General features: G+C 42.4%; 1 protein-coding gene across 2 annotated transcripts in view; it reads right to left on the bottom strand.

The window, feature by feature from the left end:
• Positions 1–19,911, bottom strand: part of CDYL (chromodomain Y like) — a 181,283-nt gene that overhangs the window by 69,197 nt on the left and 92,175 nt on the right. Inside the window, exon 2 of one of the 2 annotated variants that reach the window (XM_046006444.1) lies at positions 4,108–4,774. In XM_046006444.1, coding sequence (XP_045862400.1) covers positions 4,108–4,774 — 667 coding nt within the window. The remainder of the gene's footprint in view (positions 1–4,107; positions 4,775–19,911) is intronic. The other variant, XM_046006445.1, reaches the window with a different exon arrangement.

Here is a 19,911-nt window from a genome sequence, read left to right as displayed (position 1 = left end):
TACTTCTTCACTTTCTCCCTGAATCTGATGGTTTTAGCTTAATCTCCAGCAGCAACCCCGCCTGGTAACACTGATGGGGTTTAGACCTCATTTTGTGTTAACTCTTTTCTCAACGGTCATACTTGTCAAACGCTGACCATTTGTATATTTGAATTCAAAAAAGAACAAAATAACAACAAGCCAGTTTTGAAAAGCAGTTGCTTCTTTTTTAGGATTAATTTGTTAGGCAATTAAAAGAGCAAGAAAATACTATCATTAACTTATTAACAAAGAACAGTAGAAAGATGATAGTCACACCTAACTTTAAAATTCTTCCTATTTCTGAGTGAAACAATATAGTCATCTTTTAAACCTTTGTTTCATACTTAAAACAGTTACAAACCAAACATATATATGGTTATCCTGTAAAAGCAATCGTGTGTGTTAAAATTCTTCAGAAACATTTACTCTCTTGGTTAACAGATATTTAAATATCAGTTGTGTTTGGTGGCAAAAATACCCCTCATACACAGGATTAATGTTTGGAATAAGATGATTCATTTCCCAGTGACTCCATGGGTATCTGGTTCAATTAGTTTAAAAAAAAATCAGTTTTCTTATGTAGCTCTAAAATTAATGTGGAAAGTAAAAACAAATAACTACTTTAAGAAATTAGGAGTGTGGACCAACAGCCTGGCACAGCTTCAGTACTGTTCTCTCAGGAAAGAAACACCCCGAGGGCTAGGCTAGTAATAGGTTTTCTTGAATGTTCCTGTACTTCTGGTCTCTGTACCTTGCCATTTCAATATCGTTTCTCCCCTCACACTGAGTGTGACCCAGCCAGAGGGCTACAAAGGACTCGCTACAATCCTTGTCTTCAGGGAGCACCCATTCTACTGGAACCATTCCCTCCACCAACATTGGCAGAGCACTACTACGCACAGGTACTGCTCTGGAACAGTAGGACTTAGCCTTGGAGAAACAAAGTCCCTTCTTGAAGCTTACTTTCCCAAGGAGGGAACAAAGCATCTTTCTACAAAGGGCAAGGTGAGGAGAAGCAAAGGCACTAATCCACCTAAGCATTTGCCTGTAGGTGGCCATGCTAAGACACCACTGGCTTTTGCCATCATATTTCATTCAGAAAGGACACTCCAAGGGGAGGGTCCGGAGGGAAGAGATGGTCCTTTTCCCTTTTAATCTGCAAGCCTGACTTAGATCATGGCCATGTCACTTAACACTGTCCTAAAAACCTTCCCAAGGGGCTTCTATTCTTCTCATCAAAGCGGAGAGAGTATTCTCAACAGTAAATAGGATGCAGGGCCAGGAGAGAAAGGAGGTCACGCGGGCCTTGCAAATACAGTGTTACTCTCATCCCAATCAATCAATCTAACTCTACAGAACAAGATAAAATAATTCAAGATTTTATGCTTACACGTTCCTGGTGGTTTTAACCAAAGCCACCTTTATGGACATTAAAATTTTTTTTCAAAATGGGGAGAATAAAAAAGGAAATCACTAACTCCTTATTTAAATCAAAGGCATTATTCTCCTTTTGTAACGAAGCTGGAAGCTCTGCTGAGGACAGGCAAGATGTAGAAACTCTGGGGTCAAAAAATTTTGAAAATCATGCCCCACACCACCCATAACAGTGTATGTACGCACAACGTTTGTGGACAAAGGGGAACCACAGATCTTCTGAAGCCTTTTATGTTTCCTTATTTTCCCAAAATACTGTCCTGGGACTGCGACTTCCTAGAGCAAGGATTAGCAAACCCTTTCTGTTAAGGGCCAGACTGCCAATTTTTTCAGCTTTGCAGTCTATACAGTCTCTGTCATAATGATTCAACTCTGTTCTTGTAACTAGAAAGCAGCCACAGACCGTAAGTCAATGAATGAGAATGTGGCTGTGCTTCAGTGAAACTTTACTTATGGAGGGGCTCCTGGGTGGCTCAGTCGGTGAAGCCTCTGACTCCTGATTTTGGCTCAGGTCATGATCTCAGGGTTGTGGGATGGAGCCCCGCATCCGGCTCCACGCTGGGCTAAGATTCTCTCACTCCCTCTGCCCCTCCCCCATCTCTCTCTCCAAAAACGAAAAGACAGTCTCTTTCTCTTTCCCCTCTCTATAAAAAAGAAAACAAAACTCAACTCTAAAAAACTTCAAAGATACAGAAAGTTGGATTTCTTATATATTTTCAACATGTCATTCCACAGATTACATAGGATTCCTCTTGAGTTTTTTCAAACATTAGAAAGTGTTAAAACCCTTCTTAGCTTGCAGGCTGCACAGAAATAGGCCGTGTGCTGGGTTTGGCGCCAGTGAGCAGCTGCCCCGCTCTCATCTGCTGCACGCATCCCAGTGGAGCACCGGGTCCTGAGTCATCAACAGAGAAAGAAATGCTCCTCGTCTGTGGAGGCAGCAAGCAAAGACCAGAACCTGGGAGGAGGACGTAAGAAATGTGTTCTGATTCACCTCTGCCTTCAGTTCTCTCTGAGCACCAGTCTCTGTGGACTCAACTTCCCTCTCTGCGGCACAGAGCATGCACTCAAATGGCTAACAGAGTCTCTTCTGCCTCTGAGCCTCTATGATCCTTCATTTACAGTGCCATGAAAGAAAACTCCATCTCTGAGCAGGCCAACCACTCAGGAAGTGAACTCAGTAAACAAGCTGATACAAGTTCCAGGTGAGGGCGCAACTTTTAGAGCAAGGAAGAAAAGCGGCATCTGGGTGAAGTGTGTTATCTGAACAACACTAGCCAGATGGCAACTTACTGTCCGAAGGGAAACCCAGATTTCAGGTTAGATCCCTCCCTCATCGTTGCTACAAAATCTAAGCCAAAACTCATTGATGCGCCAGAGCAAGATGGTCAAGGCAGTGTCTCGGGTGAACAGTTCTCCTTAAGGAAACGGCTCCCCCTCCAAACTGACATCATTTCCCTTTGTTGCATTTGACTCTACTAAGGGGGAGTTGGCGGAGACACACAGATAGGTGCAGTTACAATCCTGCAACACAGAGGACACGGGGACAGGGGTTCCTGAAGCAGAAGGCAGAGTGGGAGTTCCAGGGGACCCTGAGGGGCAGGGAAGGCTTGATGCACCTGGCAGAGAGGGAGCAGAGATGGGGTGAGGGCCAAGCAGAGACTCAGGAGCAAGCCTGCTAACTAGAGCAGCGGCAGCCAGGTTGGACCGCTGATGGGGATGCCCCGGTCCCACCCCCGTCCAAGAACTACAGAAAATGGATAGAAACCATCAATAGGCAGGAAGCACGGAGATCAGGAAGCAGGGAAAAAGCTATGGCAAGTAAGAAATGACCAGGGACCAAAGTGAGGGGAAGCTAGTGGGGCTCACATCCGAGAAATCTGTAACAGAATTCTGTAAACATCAGTGGCTAGCCGAGGTATGAGGACAGTGGGGGAAGGGAGCGGTCTGTGCTAACCCCAGCCATGCAATCTTAGCAGCTAGGCAGCCACGGTACAACCAACGAAGCTGCAGAATCCAGGAGCAGGAGCAGAAACCCAACAGAAAACACCACCCGGGCTGAATGGACTCCTACTCTGAAAAAGGGGCAATGGGATTTGAACAGTTGATGATTACAGACAAACAAATGAAAATCCTGTAGGTTCTGTTACATGGTTGGTACCTTCCCTCAAAAGGCATTTCTGGTTATCTAAATGTGTCAGCAAAATAAGGCTCGTGACTTCTAATCAATATGGGTCACCTTTAGAAAATTCAGATGAACCCTTAACATGAGACTCAGCGTCTCGGATGTATAAAGGTTCACAAAGAAACTTGTCAAAAGGAGAATACCAAGCATAGCAGATTTAGAGTGAGGAGACACCGTGTAAGCAAGTTGGTGTGATGGGACAGTTTGTGGATACAAGTTAAACAGAGACAGCTAGCGCTGACTGAAGAGAGAAATGCCAAAGGCTTCAAGTAAAGAGAGAGGCTGCACCAGCTCTCAGAGGTGCTGGTCCACAGACTCCCCACACTTGCATCAGCCTGCCCTCCAGACAAGACCAACATGCACGGAAGGGCGCCTACACACCTTGAGAACATCGCCAGCATGCTGGGAAATAGCCCGCGGCCATTGACAGGGACGCTGCCCACTGAGCAGCTCACCTGGACACTCACCTTTTCCGTTAACAGCTAATCCCGTGGCCATGGCTGCAGTCACGGGGCCAGACACCTGAGGCACTAATGGGTGTATTCGGGGCCTGCTCCCCATTCTAGCTCGCTCTGCACCAGGGCCCAATAAGGCTCCGACTGGCTTTTCGGCTGCCACTTCTGGGGCTACTGTGTCCTCCTGACCCTGTTCGACGGGGTCCAGTTTCTCAGGGCTCTCATTCTGAAAGCCGTCCACTGCGGTCCTGCTCTTAATGGGGCTCTTAGGCACAAGTATCTTTATACCTGATTTTGCTAGGTCCATATTCTTCCGGTTTGAGAGAGATGGAGCTGTGTTTTTCCTGAACTTCTGGCTGGCACCAAATAATGGACTGTTTTTGGACTCGTGGTCTTTGCCAATCACTAGTGACTTAGGAGAGGTCTTAGAAAAGTTGCTGTTGGTGGATCTGGAGATCTGTTTCCTGGCATTGTTTGGAGAGGTCCTATTAGTTCTGGTTAGTGTGCTTTCTTTCTGCTTTTCGGTGTGGCGTCTGTTAAAATCATGAATGTACTCCTCACAGTTCACGAGGTGCTGCTCTGGTTCCCAGGTGTCGTCCTCACTGTCATAGCCTTTCCACCGAACCAGATACTCTATCTTCCCTTTTTTGTTTTTCCTTTTGTCAACGATCCTTTCAACCTGTTTATAAACAGAAAAGAAAGAGGTGTCAACATATTATCTGGAAAAAAGGGGGGGCAAGTTTCATAAGGAAGCATCAGAAATAATAAAAACCACAGCAGAAAAGGAAAATGACATCTCTTTCCTAAGCCAAATCATCTGAAAAGAGCCCAGGAACGGGACACTGGGGATTTTAGCAATTTCCTTGAAATTAAGTCAGACAAGATGCTAAAATTTTATGCCCAGAATACATGGATGTACACTAGGTAGCCTATTTTTCTGTGATTCAAAGGGGGCTCTGTTCTTGTTTTTACCTCAGACCCTGACCACCTGAGCTGGTATTCAGTTACAGCTGGAACAGGACTTAGTCATCTGCAGCCTTCCGCCTGGTCATCCTCAGGGTACCCAGGACAGGCCGTCCTCAAGCACAGCTTGGCTGTAAACACAGCTAGCTGCACAGGGCTCGGAGCCTCCCGACGTGTGGAACCGGCTGACAGAAGAAACGCTCAGTACTGACAGTATCACTGAGAAGCACTCAGCTGCAAGTGAGAGAGGTGCATAGAGTACGTGACCTCCGAATATTGGTTTGAACTACTATGACACTAACATCTTCAAAGGGAGATGCCGCTAATCTTTCAACCTGATGATCAATACATCCCATACCTAATTTATGAATTCACACTGATTTATGAATTTGCCACTAAAGATAGTTATTACTGTGACAAATTCTGCTCCCTTCACATTAAGTGTAAATGGGAGATCCTTGATGATTCAGGTGAACAAAATCTATTTGACATAATATCGCCCATGTTATTGGGGAAATACTCAGAATCTGCTGGAACCTCTCTATAGTTATTAACATAAAAACGACTGCTTCCCCGGCAGCAGCACGCATCTCTGTACCTTGTAGGGAGAGACCTACAGCCACAGAGCAGCTCTTTAATTAAGGATGCAATGTACCAAGAACATCAATAAATTTCTGGCAAAGCTACAGGTCAGGTCAGATGACATAATGGTATACCTGGTTCTCCAACATTCCAAAATAACAGAGGCTATTTTGAGTAGGACAATAGACACTTTTGGAGAATGGGAGAACAACTTACCTCACCATTTCCCCTACTCTCAAAATCCACCCTCATCAAAAACTCTCCAATATTTCTACCTGGGATATAGGGAATTAAAGCCCTTAACTATAGAAAAGTCTAAAATTAAATACACATTATTGCTGCCGTGCAAAACGGATTAAGAGTAAAGAAAGGACTTGTTTCAGCAGGTGGCAGATTTGATGCCTAACAGATCTCTACAGAGATAACTAATAATCTCTGTAGATTATTACTTAATAACTAATGTTGGACCTGCATATGTAAGTCCACACAGTCCATAATATAGCATGGCAAGCTCTGAAAGTGATTTTTTCCCCCCTGCTCCTTTGCTTTTGAAAAGGGCTTAAGATATATTTCTGGAAAATTCCACATGAATCAATTTCATAGCAGAAATAGTTTAAAAGTTTTAAAGACAAGGGGTAAAGAGATTCTCTCCTAAGAGGAAACTACATTTTAATACTTATTTTCTTTCTAACTCCATTTCCGTTCCAGAAGCATGAAGTACAGCTGAACAACACGGGAGTCAGGGACCCCAACCCCCACCTCCAAGGCAGTTAAAAAAAAAAATCTGCATACAACTTTTGACTCCCCCCAGAACTACTGATATCCTGTTGACTGGAAGCCTTACCAATAACATCCACAATTAACACATATTTTGTATATGTATTATATACTGTATTCTTACAATAAAGGAAGCTAGAGAAAGTATTAAAATGTTACTAAGAAAGTTTTAAGTATGAGAAAATACATTCATAGTACTGTGTAATAATTATCAGAAAAAAATCCGTGTATAGAAGAACTTGTGTAGTTCAAACCCATGTTGTTCAAGGGTCAACTAAACCATACTAAACCAGAGCACCCAATTTTCCTTTCCTCCATTTTCTTAAAGCTGAAGAGAGAGCTAGTAAAGGAGGATGATGTTCTTGCTCCTCTTGTCCGTTCACTGGTGTTTCCTCTCTAGGGCTGTAATCCCTGGGAACCTTCTCTTGCCAGCCCCTGGCAGGCCTGCCCCTCTCTCTCAGCAGCTGGGGTAGGCTAGATTTGATGTTTTATGTATATTGAGTGGTCAGACTTCGTGTAGACACCGAAGGTAGCCAGTAACTGGGGACCCATGAAACTGGGGGCTCGCAAACTTTAGGTAAAGGGGCACATGGGCCATATGGGCTCCCAACCACTGAATTTTTGTCAGTGTAGCACAAAATAGCCACAAACAACACAGAAAGGAGGAGACATTGAAAGCAAAACAATTCTATTTATGGACACTAAAATTATGTTTTATAATTTACTGGTATCATGAAATATTAAGTTTTTGATTTTTCCCAACTATTTAAAAGGGTAAAAACCATTCTTTGAATTAACCCGCAGGTCACAGTTTGCTGGCCCCTGCATTAGATGGCGAGAAAGCAAGAGGACATAGGACGGACATTCAGGTTGCAGACTGCTGTCCTACTAATTCTCAGGGGGAACATGGTTTTGCAAACTGACAAGACACATACAGCAACCATGCCTTTCAAGTGGCACGTCTACAAGAGTCACTCCAGGCACTAGATGCAGGGTTGGGAGGTTTAGGTCAATGACCACAGTCTTCTAATACCAACTCAGACTAAACTAGGTACATGCCACCCTCTCCCACCATTCAAGGACACATGTCCTTCTTCCCCCCTTTGAAAGCTTAAAGGAAAAGTCCTATTGATTCTTAGTCTGAGTGGCTAAAATAAGTTAGTCTCCCACAAAAAGGCATCATCACCCAGATTTAAAAATATTTGACCATACTACTAAGCCTAAAATTACTTCCAGAGCGCTTATATGGGGTTGAGGGAGGAAAACCTTGATTGCAAGAGGAAAACATAAATAAATTTTCTTCAGGTTTTCAGTCCCTTCGTCTTAGGTTCTTTCTCTCCCTGCTAACATAGCTGTTTCTGAAAACTTATCTCAGTGAAACTCTTTTCAAACTATATGTGCAGGTATCCACTTCTAGTTACAGAATTGCAATGCAAAGAATTTTATAGGAAACAAACTTAACACAGAAATATATAACCGCAGACAAGTTCTACGAAGACTCTTAGAAGCCCAGGACAAAATGAAGAAAGAAAGGCATGAAAATCTTACCCAAATTACCTAGGACTTCCTTCTAAAACTCAATCTAAAAAGCCAAGATCTGACACAAACAAAACAAGGCTTTCCTTAACATTATAGTGTCCTCTGGTGGTTTGCAAAGCAGTGAAATTAATCAAAAGATCATTCCAAAGACCTAATTCACTTCACCTACCTCAGAGCACATCCTGGTATCTGTGGTCCCAGGAATGTGCTGAAATGTGCTATAGAGTTGCAGGAGCCAGAAAAGGATGGACAAAGGTTCCCTGACACAGGAACAAAAACCCACAGAGAAGCCCAAACTGGTTAAAGAGCTGAGGATAAGTAGGAAGAAAGAGTAACGCTGCTATTGCTACATTAAATACCAAACAGCCTAGAAATTCTATCAGGGCAAGTCATGCCAATGTATCAGCTTACAAGAAAAGACCAAAGTTGCAAAATACTCACAGTAGGAAAAGTTTGGCACATTGTATTATCATCGATAACCTTGTCGGTGAGATGCTGCTTGCTAATACTTGCCGTGATTCCTCCCAGTCAGAACAGTGGGAGCAGGCTGCCAGGATAACTTTGAAACCACAAGAAATGCTGAAAGCTTTTCTTAGGTTTGGGTCTTAGACCAATGGCTGGAAAATTTGGAACAACAGGGCATCACTATGGAAAAAATGAATAAACAAAAACCCTGCTTTTATCAAAGAATTGTAGCAGATCTTTGAAAAGTAACAGCTCTTCATACAAGGAAGATATGGGTTTCACCAGCCATTTGAGAGCTGTGTTTACTATTAAGAACAGGAAAAAGTTGCCTGAATTACTAAGAATGTTTGTTAACTATTAAAAACACAGGCAGCGCCACTGCGAGAAGTAAAGGAGTAATATAAACATAAATATTTGACAACACTGTAAAGAAACCAAGAGCTGGTAGAAAATGGGGGATGGTAGAAAAAGATGGACCCTTTAAACAAGGGAATCCAAAGGCTTTTGCACTCCCCAGTCTGCTGCTGGTAGGACTCATGCAGAAAGTGCAGTCTTACAGGCTTTGGGAGTCAGAAGGCAGAGTCAGGTGTCGACAGAGTGCTAGAAATCTGTGGCGATCACAGACAGGAAGGCCCCACAGAAGGGGGAGTCCCCCGAAACAGTATTATAAACCCTCTCAAATCCCAGGTGGATTCCTGAACTACAACAGGCTAGAGGAAAACAACTGTGTTGGGGACACCCAAGTCCACCTCCAGGTTTGAGAATTCACTAGAAGTCAGAGGACTCAGCATGCAGTCTCACTCATGGCTATGATTTAACACAGTGAAAGGACACTAAGCAAAATGAGCAAAGGGAAAAGCATGTGGGGGAAAGTCTGAGGGAAACTGAACGCAGGCTTGCAAGGGTCCTCTCCCAGGGGAGTCACAGGATGCGATTCATTCCTCCAGCAACAAGTTGTCACAACACATGCAAAATGCTGTCTACTGGAGAAGCTCATTAAGGACTTCCTGCCCAGAATCTTTTTATTAGGGGCTGGCCACAGGGGCATGGATCAAAATTCCAGATTCTTGGAAGGAAAGCAGGTATTCAGTATAAACCATACCAATGGACATCACAATCAAATCCTATAAAGAAAAACAACAACAACAAGAAAAAGGGTAACACCAACTAGCCAGGGGGTAGAGGATAGGAGAAGGCATTATAGACAGAGTCACAAGCATGGGTGCCAGGAGACAAAGGAAACATATTAAAAGCACTGAAGGAAAAATCTGTCAACTCAGATTCTTTATCTAAAAAAAAAAAATATTTCAAAAGCAAAGGTAGAGTTCCAATTCCGGGATGGCAGTATAAATGAGGAGCTCTGTAAACACATTCTTCAACCATATAAGCAAAGCTGGTGAAAACTATTACCAAGAAAACAAAACAAACAAAAAACACCCCAAAGCCAAAAACAAACAACCCCCCCCCAAAACAACAACAAAATCACAAAAACCTAAAGTCTCTGGAAATTGTCCTAAAGCCATTGAGCAAATGAAAGAACATTTATTCAAGAAAGTCTACTAACACTCAGTAAGAACGGAGAGTTTATGGCATCAGAGTCAAAACCCACTTCTTTCCCCACCTACCCTCCCGTTCAGCTCACTCTGAGTGCAGCTAAGGATACAGGCTCTCGCTCCCAATCAAGGCTTATCAAATGACACTGGGACAGAGGCTACCAGCATTCCTCCTCTCCCACTCAAAGCAGAAGAGGTAAAAACCTTTTATGAGTATGACTGAGAGATGAGGGAGACTCATTTTCTCTACCCGGGCACTATTCATAAGGAGGCTTTATCCCAGGGGTAATGGGGCAAAAATACTAGGGACTGTGACCAATTCTGCCCCAAGTCACTCTTAGGGGAGATGTTTTCTGTTGGCGGAGGCAAGCTGAGAAATCAGAGGCCACCACTCTATTCATCACCCAGACTAGTGGTTCAGAGATTTTTGTCCCGGGGAAGAGGTAATCCCTAAGAAAAGAGCTATTCCCCAAAATAACTGACTGTGTTAGTTAAAACCTAAGGATGCTCTTGAAAATGATAATGAAGGGCAACAAGCTAAACCACAACTCACCTAGTCACCAGGGAAGGCCTGCTAATAAGAGCCCTCCTAGGATACAACGAATCTTAAGGACTGGTCTCAGGAACCACCCCTACCCAAATTTACTTGGATCAGACTGCTAAGCAACTGAGGCACCAGATGTTGTAAAAACAAAACAAAACAAAACAAAAACAAGGGAGTGGCTAACCAGTATCCGTTGATTCCGACAGGCTAGGTGTAATACCAAATAAAGGTAGCAGCTCAGAGAACCAGAGAAGGAGAGAGTCAAGGAGAGCCTTATGAAACCCCCTTTTTTTCCCAGGACTTGCTCAAGACTGTGCCCACTGAGGAGTCCCTGGAAGTCTTCAGAGAGTAGGGGTAATGGATTTCACTAAAATAGTCTAGCCAAGTCACAAAACAAACCATCAAGCATGTAACAACAAAAGTTAAGTCCCAGAGAAGGGAAGACAAACCAATATATGGACCTGCTGCAATTTATAACCCATCATGTCTGGTTTTCAAAAAAATCACAAGTCATGGAAACACACAAGAACAAGTGGCCTAGACACCAGGGAAAACAGGCAGTGGGAACTGCTTGGGAAAAGAGAGATACCAGGTACAGCCGACAAAGACTTCAGATAAGAATACCATGCTTACAGAAGTAAAAGTATGAAGACAGTATCACCTCAAAGAATGTCATTATTGAACTAGATGCAAAAAGAACCAAATGAAACTCTGGAGTTGAAATGTATAAAGAATGAAAGAATTAAAAAAAAAAAAAAAAAAGGAGGATGTGGGGCTGGGGCAGAGGGAGGAGAGAGAGAATTTTAAGCAGGCTCCATGCCCAGTGCAGATCCTGACATGGAGCTGGAGCTCACTGACCCTGAGATCATGACCTAAGTCGATATCAAGAGTCACTCAGCTAGACTGAACCACCCAGGGGCCCCTAAAAGGAAAAACTTGTTAATTATGGGTGCTCAACAGATTTGAATTGGTAGAAAAATCAATCAACCTGCAAAAAAAGATGGATGGAAATTATGTAATACAAAGATGAGAGAAAATAGAATAAAGAAAAGAAACGGAACCAAGGAAATGTGAGATACGCATCTGCACACTAGTTGTACAATGGGGAGCACAAGGAGACGAAGAAGCAGAGAAATATTGTAAAAATGACTGAAAACTTCCCCCAAGTTTAGGATAAATGCAGAGGTCTAAAAATACAGGTTATAGTTAAAACACCAAGTGTCAGTGTAGAGAGAAAACCTGGAAGCAGCAAGAGGAAAATAACTCCTCAGTTACAAGGGAATTCTAGTAAGATGAACAGCTAACTTCTTACCAGACATAATGGAAGAAAAAGGCAGTGGGACAACATTCAAGGTACCAAAAGAAAGCAATGTCAGCGAAGATTATATCCAGCAATGCTATCTTTCAAAAGTGAAAACAGAAAAGGGTCCATACTGTGTGATTCTAACTGTATGACAATTCTGGAAAAGGAAGCACCTTTTCATCAAGAAGTGCAAGAAGACAGGTATTTGTCTGGGTTGGTGTGGAAAGAGGGATGACTAGGTGAAGAACAGAAGAGTTTGAGGGAAGTGAAATTATTCTCTATGATACAATAAAGGTGGATAAATGTCAGTATAGTTTGTGAAAACTCACAGAACGTACAACACCAAGAGTGAACCCTAAGGTAAACTATGGACTTTGTGTGATAGGACTTGTCAGTGCAGGATCATCAACTGTAACAAATGCATCACTCCGGTCAGGGATATCCGTGTAGTGGGACAGGAAGTACACGGGAACACTCTGTTCCTTCTGCTCAGTTTTGCTGGGAATCTTAAAACTGCTGTAAAAAAAATAAGTCTACAAAACACCCACTCTCCCCAAATGAAAACAAAATAAAGACGCTCTCAGATAAATAAAAGCAAAATTTGTTGCCTGAAGAACTGCTTTACAAAAAATGCCAAAGGAAGCTCTTTGGGCTGTAAACAGATAAACCAGAATTCACCCACAAAAACCCCAAAGAGGACTGGTAAAGATAATTATATAATTCTAAAAGTTTAAGATGTGTATTTTTCTGCATTCTTTTTACTTAAAAAGCAACTGTATAAAACAACACATACACAGTTGTGCTGCTGGGTCTGTAACATACAGAAATATAAAACTGTTACAAGCATCTCTAATAAAAGTGAACAAAACATAGGAAGCTGACAAAAGAGTAACAAGAGAAACGATAATTCAGTAGTAAGAGTTGGAGACTTCAATTTCCACATTCAGTAATGGATAGAGTAAACATTAGACCAACATGGTAAGAGAAGTCCAGAACACCACCATATACAAGCAAGACCCAGCAGACATCTCCAGGGAACACTCTATCTAATAACAGCAGAATAGGATTCTTCTTACGCACACATGGAACATTCTGCCAGCCTATAACGTGAGCCTCAATAAATTTGAAGGGACTCAAGTCATGCAAAGTTTTTTTTTTTTTTTAAGATTTTATTTATTTGACAGAGAGAGATAGCAAGAGAGGGAATACAAACAGGAGGAATGGGAGAAGGACAAGCAGGCTTCCCGCCAAGCAGTGAGGCTGATGCGGGGCTCGACCCCGGATCATAACCGGAGCTGAAGGCAGATGCTTAACTGAGCCATGCAGGCGTCCTGAAGTTATAGAAAGTCTCATTGCCAATAAAATGGAGTGAAAATGAAAATTAACAGAAAAGTCTGAGAAAATCACCACTGTGGGGCAAAAAAGAAATCACGAGAGAAATTAGAAAATCCCTAAAGATAAATACAAAAACACAACACACAGAGATGAAAAGGAAATTTATAGTTGTAAATTGCTTACATTGAAAAAGAAGAAAAATTTCAAATCAATAGCCTGACCATCCACCTTAAGACACTGAAAGGGGTGCCTGGGTGGCTCAGTCAGTTAAGTGTCAGACTCCTGATTTCGGCTCAGGTCATGGTCTCAGGGTTCTGGGACTGACCTGGTGCCAGCTCCTTGTTCAGCATGATGTCTGTCTATCCCTCTCCCTCGGCTCTTCCTCCTATTAAATAAATGAAATCTTAAAAAAAAAAAAAAAAAAAAGATACCGGAAAAGAGCAAACCAAATCCGAAGCATGCAAAAGGAAGAAAGTAATGAGTATTAGAGTAGAAGTTCACAGAACAAGAATAGAAAAGCAATATTTAAAAAAAAAAAATCAACAAAACCAAGTTTCCTTGAAAAGATCAACAAAACTGACCAAACCTTAGTTATATTAATCAAGAAAATAGAGAACATTCAAATTACTACAATCAGGAATGAAAGAGGGAACTACCAACAGTACAGAAATAAAAAGAATTCTAATACCATAAGCAACTGTGTGCCAACAATTTGGTTAACTTAGATGAAATGAGCAATTCCAGGAAAGACAGAAAATCCTGAAACTGACTTAAAAAACCTGAATAGATTTATAACAAATAAGAAGACTGAATTCATAAAACAAAAAAACAAAAACAAAAACAAAAACTTCCCACAAAGAAAAAAGCACAGGACTGGATTGCTTCTCTGGTGAATTCTACCAAATTTTTAAAGGAAAGCTGAAGACCAACTTTTCCAATAATTAGAAGATAGAACACTTCACAACTCATTCTATGAGGTATTACCTTGATAACAAATCCAAGACATAAAAGGAAAGTTAGAGATCAGTATCTTTTATAAATTTAGATGCAGAAATTCTCAGCAAAATACTAACAGTTTCATCTAGCAATATGTAAAAAAAAGATCACGGTCAAGAAGGATTTATCCCAGAAATGTAAGGTTGACTTAACATCTGAAAATCAATTAATTAACATAATTTACTATATGTTAATAGAATAAAGAGGGGAAAAAAATCACATTTTTTTTCCTTAATCTCATTTCAATAGATGCAGGAAAAAGCACTTGAGAAAATTTTATACGTCTTCATAACACACTCAAGAAACTAGAAATAGCAGAAGCTTCCGCAACCTGATAAAGGCATCAACAAAAACCAGGTAGCTAACATCACACATGATGGTGGAAGACTGAATGCTTTCCCCACTAAGATCAGAAACTAGACAGGGATGTCTGCTCTTGCCACTTCTACATGACACTGTACTAGAGTTCTACCCATGTAATCAGCAAAGAAATAAAAAAGCATCCAGACTGAAAAGGAAGTTATCTCTACTTGCAAGTGACATGATCTATATAGAATAACATTAAGGAGTCCAATAAAAACTATTAGAACTAACAAGTTCAGCAAGTTCACAGAATACAAAAATCAATATGCAAAAATAAATTGTACACAGTGTACTGAATCCACTGTATACAGCAGCAATGACCAAACCAAATATGAAGTTAAGAAAACAGGTCCATTTATAATAGAGTCAAAAAAGAAAAAATACTTAGAAATAAATTTAACAAAAAAGATACAAGTCTGTTACACAGAAACATTCAATTTATAAAACATTGTTAAAAGAAAGAAATAATTAAATGGAAAGAACTGCATGTTCATGGATCAGGATAAATAATATTACTATTATTCTTTTTCCCAAACTGACCTAAAGATTCAATGCAATTCTACTAAAATTCCAGCTGACTTCTTTGCAGAAAGTGGCATGTTAATCCTAAACTCCATATGGAATTGCAAGGGACTCAGAATAGCTCTTCAAAAGAACAACAATCCTGGGGCGCCTGGGTGGCTCAGTGGGTTGGGCCGCTGCCTTCGGCTCGGGTCGTGATCTCAGGGTCCTGGGATCGAGTCCCGCATCGGGCTCTCTGCTCGACAGGGGGCCTGCTTCCCTCTCTCTCTCTCTGCCTGCCTCTCTGTCTGCTTGTGATCTCTCTCTGTCAAATAAATAAATAAAATCTTTAAAAAAAAAAAAAAAAAAAAAAAAAAGAACAACAATCCTGAAAAAGAACAACAAAGTTAGACTCACACTTCTGGATGTCAAAACTTAATACAAAACTACAGTAATCAAAGTGTGAAACTGGCATACAGACAAACATAGAGACCAGTGCAACAGAAAAGAGAGCCCAGAAATAAATCCTTGTATAACAATTTTGTATATTGGTCAAACGGTTTTCTATGAGTGTGCCAAGACCATTCAATGACGGAAAAGAACAGTCTTGGACAAATAATGCTGGGACAACTAGATTTCCACAGCAAAAGGATCAAGTTGGGACTCTTACCTCACACCATATAAAATGGATTCAAGATCTACATGTAAGAGTTAAAATTATTAAACTGTTAGAATACATATGTGCAAATCATTGTGCCCCTGGATTAGTCAATGGTTTTCAGATATGACACCAAAAGCAACAAAAGAATAAATTGAACGTCAATAATGAAACACTTCTGCGCTTCAGAGGACCCCACCAAGAGAGTGAAAAGACAATGCACAGAATGGGAGAACATTTTTGCAAATTATATCTAGTAAGAGACTTTTATTGACAATATGAAAGGTTTTATAGCTCAATAGCAAAAAGATAAGCCAGTTTAACAATGACAAAGGACTGAATAGAGATTTCTCCAAAGAAGATATATAAATGGCCAATAAGCACATGAAAAGATGTGCAACATCGTGAGCCCCTAGGGAAATGGGTATCATAACCACAAGGAGATACCCCTTCATACCCACTAGGATGACTATGTAAAAAAGGTAAGTGTTGGCAAGTATGTAGAGGAAATGAATCTAATATGCTGTTTGTGGGGGGTGTAAAATGGCACAGCCATTTTGTAAGAACAATCTGTCAGCTCCCCCCAAAGTTAAATATACAGTTACCACATGACCCAGCAATTTCATTTTTAGGTATCTACCCAAGAGAAAGAAAACTTCTGTCCCCAGCAAAACTTGTATGTAAAAGTTTATAGCAGCATTACTTGTAAGAGTAAAAAGGTACAAATAACCCAAAAGTCCATTAACTTATGACTCTATAAACCAAATAGTTTATATATGCCTACACGAGGGAATATTATTCAGCTGTAAAATAAAGAAAGTCCTTATCCTATACTACAATATGGATGAACCTTGAAAACATTATGCCATAATAAAAGAAGCCTGTCACGAAAGACCATAAAATTATATGATTTCATTTCTAAGAAATGTCCAGAACAGGTGATTTTATAGAGACAGAAAACAAATTAGTGGTTGCTTAGGGCTGGAGTGGGGGCAAAGGTGGGGAGAGAAGGCCACGGAGCTGGGGATATAAGCAGGTGATAGCCAGTGGATATAGGTTTCTTTCTGAAGTGATGAAAATGCTCTAAAGTTGTCTGTGGTGGTGGAGGGATCACTGTATAAACCAACAGCCACTGAACTGTGTAATTTCAATGGGCGAACTGTTTGGTATGTGAATTAATCTCATAAAAGCTGTCTAAAGAAAGGCAGTCATAAAATAAAGGTATTTTCAGAGAAACGAGAGCTGGAAGAATTTTTTTTTGCAACAGACCTCTGACAACTAAGAAGAGTTTTTACCTGAAATTTTACCTATTTGTAACCTACCAAGCTAGCTTTTGCCATTTTCATGAATGATGGTATAAGACAAGACTTATCAGAGAAAGACTTTCTCACTGAGAGCGACAGCAATTGTCAGGGTATCAGTTTTTGCTTGTACCAGTTACCTGAGCCCAAATTCCTACAGGGCAAAAGAAAGAGGGCCAGGTCACAACTGCTCATCAGTGGGCAGGCAGGACAGGAGAGAAACTCTCAGCTTGGGAAACCAAAATCTTTCAGCAACCAGTTAGGATCCCTGGCCTATCTCAATCATCCAGAGCTGTAAGGAAATCTTCCCTAAGGTCTGGAGGGAGACACTATCTTTGTCTCCAAGACTGTTGGCTATACCAACATTATTGAACAGAGTCCAGGACAAATGCACAGTCTCTGCTCCCAAGACATACAGAAGTGCAGAGGAAAATGCATATGGAGATCCCTTGAGGACTGTCTCCCAACAGTATCCACCCCTTGCATTCACACTGTGTTGGCTTCTGGCAAATTTTCCTGAGTATACCACTCCATCAGCTGCTGTGAGCAATCTGACCATTAGATGCTGGGACCAAATCCATTCACTTTGTCTCATACAACATTTAATTAAAGCTGCTATCTGCAGGACTCCAGGCATCAGAATGAGCTACCCTGCAGTCCTGTCTTAACCATTCCTCCAGTGTCCTGGACCCAGCTGGCTGAACAAATCCCATAAACTATCAGGATCTATCTCAGAAAGCCAGATGGCTTTCCCCTTAAGTTTCTGAATTGATTTTCCTCTTGCTCTGCGGCATTAATACAGGTACAACAGGATGCATTAGTAATTGCACGGTCTCTGTCTTGGCCCACAAGGAGGAAACCCAGAGCAACTCCAGCGTCCATACACCCCTGAGCGGTGAGTTGAGGCTGAGTATCTTTCTAGCCAAGGCATTTTTACTGCTCACTTCAGAGAAAGGCAGGAACAAATCTCCTCCTGCCCGTTCCATGGCTCCCATAGTTGGGCTAACTGTCTGCAGGCTGTATGCACAGTAAGTCCATTATCCCTCCAGCAACCTGCTCTGAGTAATCAAGAGTAGCCTCATTTTGGAGATCTCCACTGTCTTATGAGGGCTCTACAACCTACTGGCTGTTTTTCCTTAAACACTTCAAGGTCTTCAGTGACCACCCTCGGAGTACAGTCACCATGTTTGTGGGAGAGAAACATGCTAGTTTTGGGATTTCATACAAACACAGTCCCCAGTGGTATGTATGCTGGTTCTGGCAAGTGTGGTTTACAGTGACTGGGGTTCCCCCAGATGGCCCTTCTGTCATGGGGGCACAGATGGAAAGTGCCTCCAACTCAGCTTTCCAGCTGGCTAAGTTCAAGTAACTGTCTTGTTCTTGTTTTTGGAGGGACTGCCTGAGAGCAGTCCGTCCAACTTGTCCAGTTTGTCTAGTTCACCAGATGGCATTCATCTGCCCTCCAGGAACGATGGTGATGGCTGTAAGAACGGAGGCGGGCTGACGTCTGAAGGTGTCACTAGCTGTCCTAGTGGCTTCTGATAGACTTCTCACTATGGTTACGAGGAACGCACCAATTCATCATCAGAATGTTCTGGCCAGGGAAGGCAGATCCAAAAGTTACATTTAAGTCCCTTGCGAAAATTTGGGAGAACCACACCAAAGCTTTTCCATTACTGAGGACGACTCTAGGGGTGGTTCTGAGGGACAGGATCTTTAACGTCCTTCCGTTTCCCGTGCTTCCAGAGATGTAGAGTGCTCTCTCCCCAAGTGTCAGCACTGGTGCCTTCCCTCCAATACCACATGTTCCCACTACAGCACCTGCTTGCCAATCACACCTTACCCGCCCCCAGTCCTCTGTAAGGAAGGGCCGGGTGCTGGAGAAGTGAGGGCATTTTTATGCAGCTTACAAAGAGCCATCGTGTTTCCACGTTGGCCAACGTGGGCCCTGCTGGGAACTCAGTGGGCAGATGACTAAACTAAGTGGTCATTATCCTAACAACCTAGGCTCCCCTATCAGTCCAGCAAGACATTGCAGGTAACTCGAGCAAAATTAACTTCAAATTCCCTGAGTCCCCACTGGCTGGGCTGTCACCCCAAGCAGTTTGCAGTTGCTGTTATGGGAAAAAAAATGATCGGGATGGAATCCAGAATTTTCAAAATGGGTGTACAGAAAATGTCTTACAACTTCTGTCCTAATCCTAACCCAGGAAGCAGTTACGAGGAAATGATCCCTTCCTGGGGAAAACTGCATTCAGTGAGCCAACTGCTTTGCTCTGTGCAGAGGAGGAGGGGATGAGATGAAGGAGGCAGGGTCAGAAACCTCTTTGCATGGGTCTCTGAGGAGGCCATGCCAGTGCTCCATGATGCCATATGCCATCAGTGGATGGCAGGGAGCACGAAAGGCCCACTGAACACCTTAACTGGAAGTCTATTACTAAGTGGCATCGGAGACAAAGGTGCATCATGGCCAGGCCGCATGTGGTCTGGAAAGCTTGGAAACATGGCATGGGTTAGTTTCAGAGGTCACTATGGTATGGCCAGCGTGGGGTGGTCAGACTAGAACAGCAACACTGCAGCCTGGAAGTGTGAATAGACGGGGAGGTACCCGTCAGCTGTGAGTAGGGCCCAAAGGCCTCCTGTAGTCAGTCTGCCGGAGTTGGGGGGGGGGGGGGCAGGTGGGACGGGCCCACATGATGTGGCTGCCCTCTGTCAGGGAAAAGTGGGTCAACTTTGAGCAGGAATCAGACACTGGACGTGCAGGGTCACATGTGCACGAGAAACAGGAAAGTCTTTTTCCGTCTGTGATGGCAGATGTGTTGTCACGTCTGGTACAACGACAGTCTGGACGGTGCAGGCTCAACAGCAGCTGATTCCAGCTGGTCTCAGAGGGCAGGCACTTACCAGGACCGTCTACACGAGTGACTCAAAACGGT

This window comes from Meles meles, chromosome 5 (assembly GCF_922984935.1).
Source record: "Meles meles chromosome 5, mMelMel3.1 paternal haplotype, whole genome shotgun sequence".
NCBI classification, from domain to species: domain Eukaryota; kingdom Metazoa; phylum Chordata; class Mammalia; order Carnivora; family Mustelidae; genus Meles; species Meles meles.
This window is presented reverse-complemented; position numbering and strand designations above follow the sequence as displayed.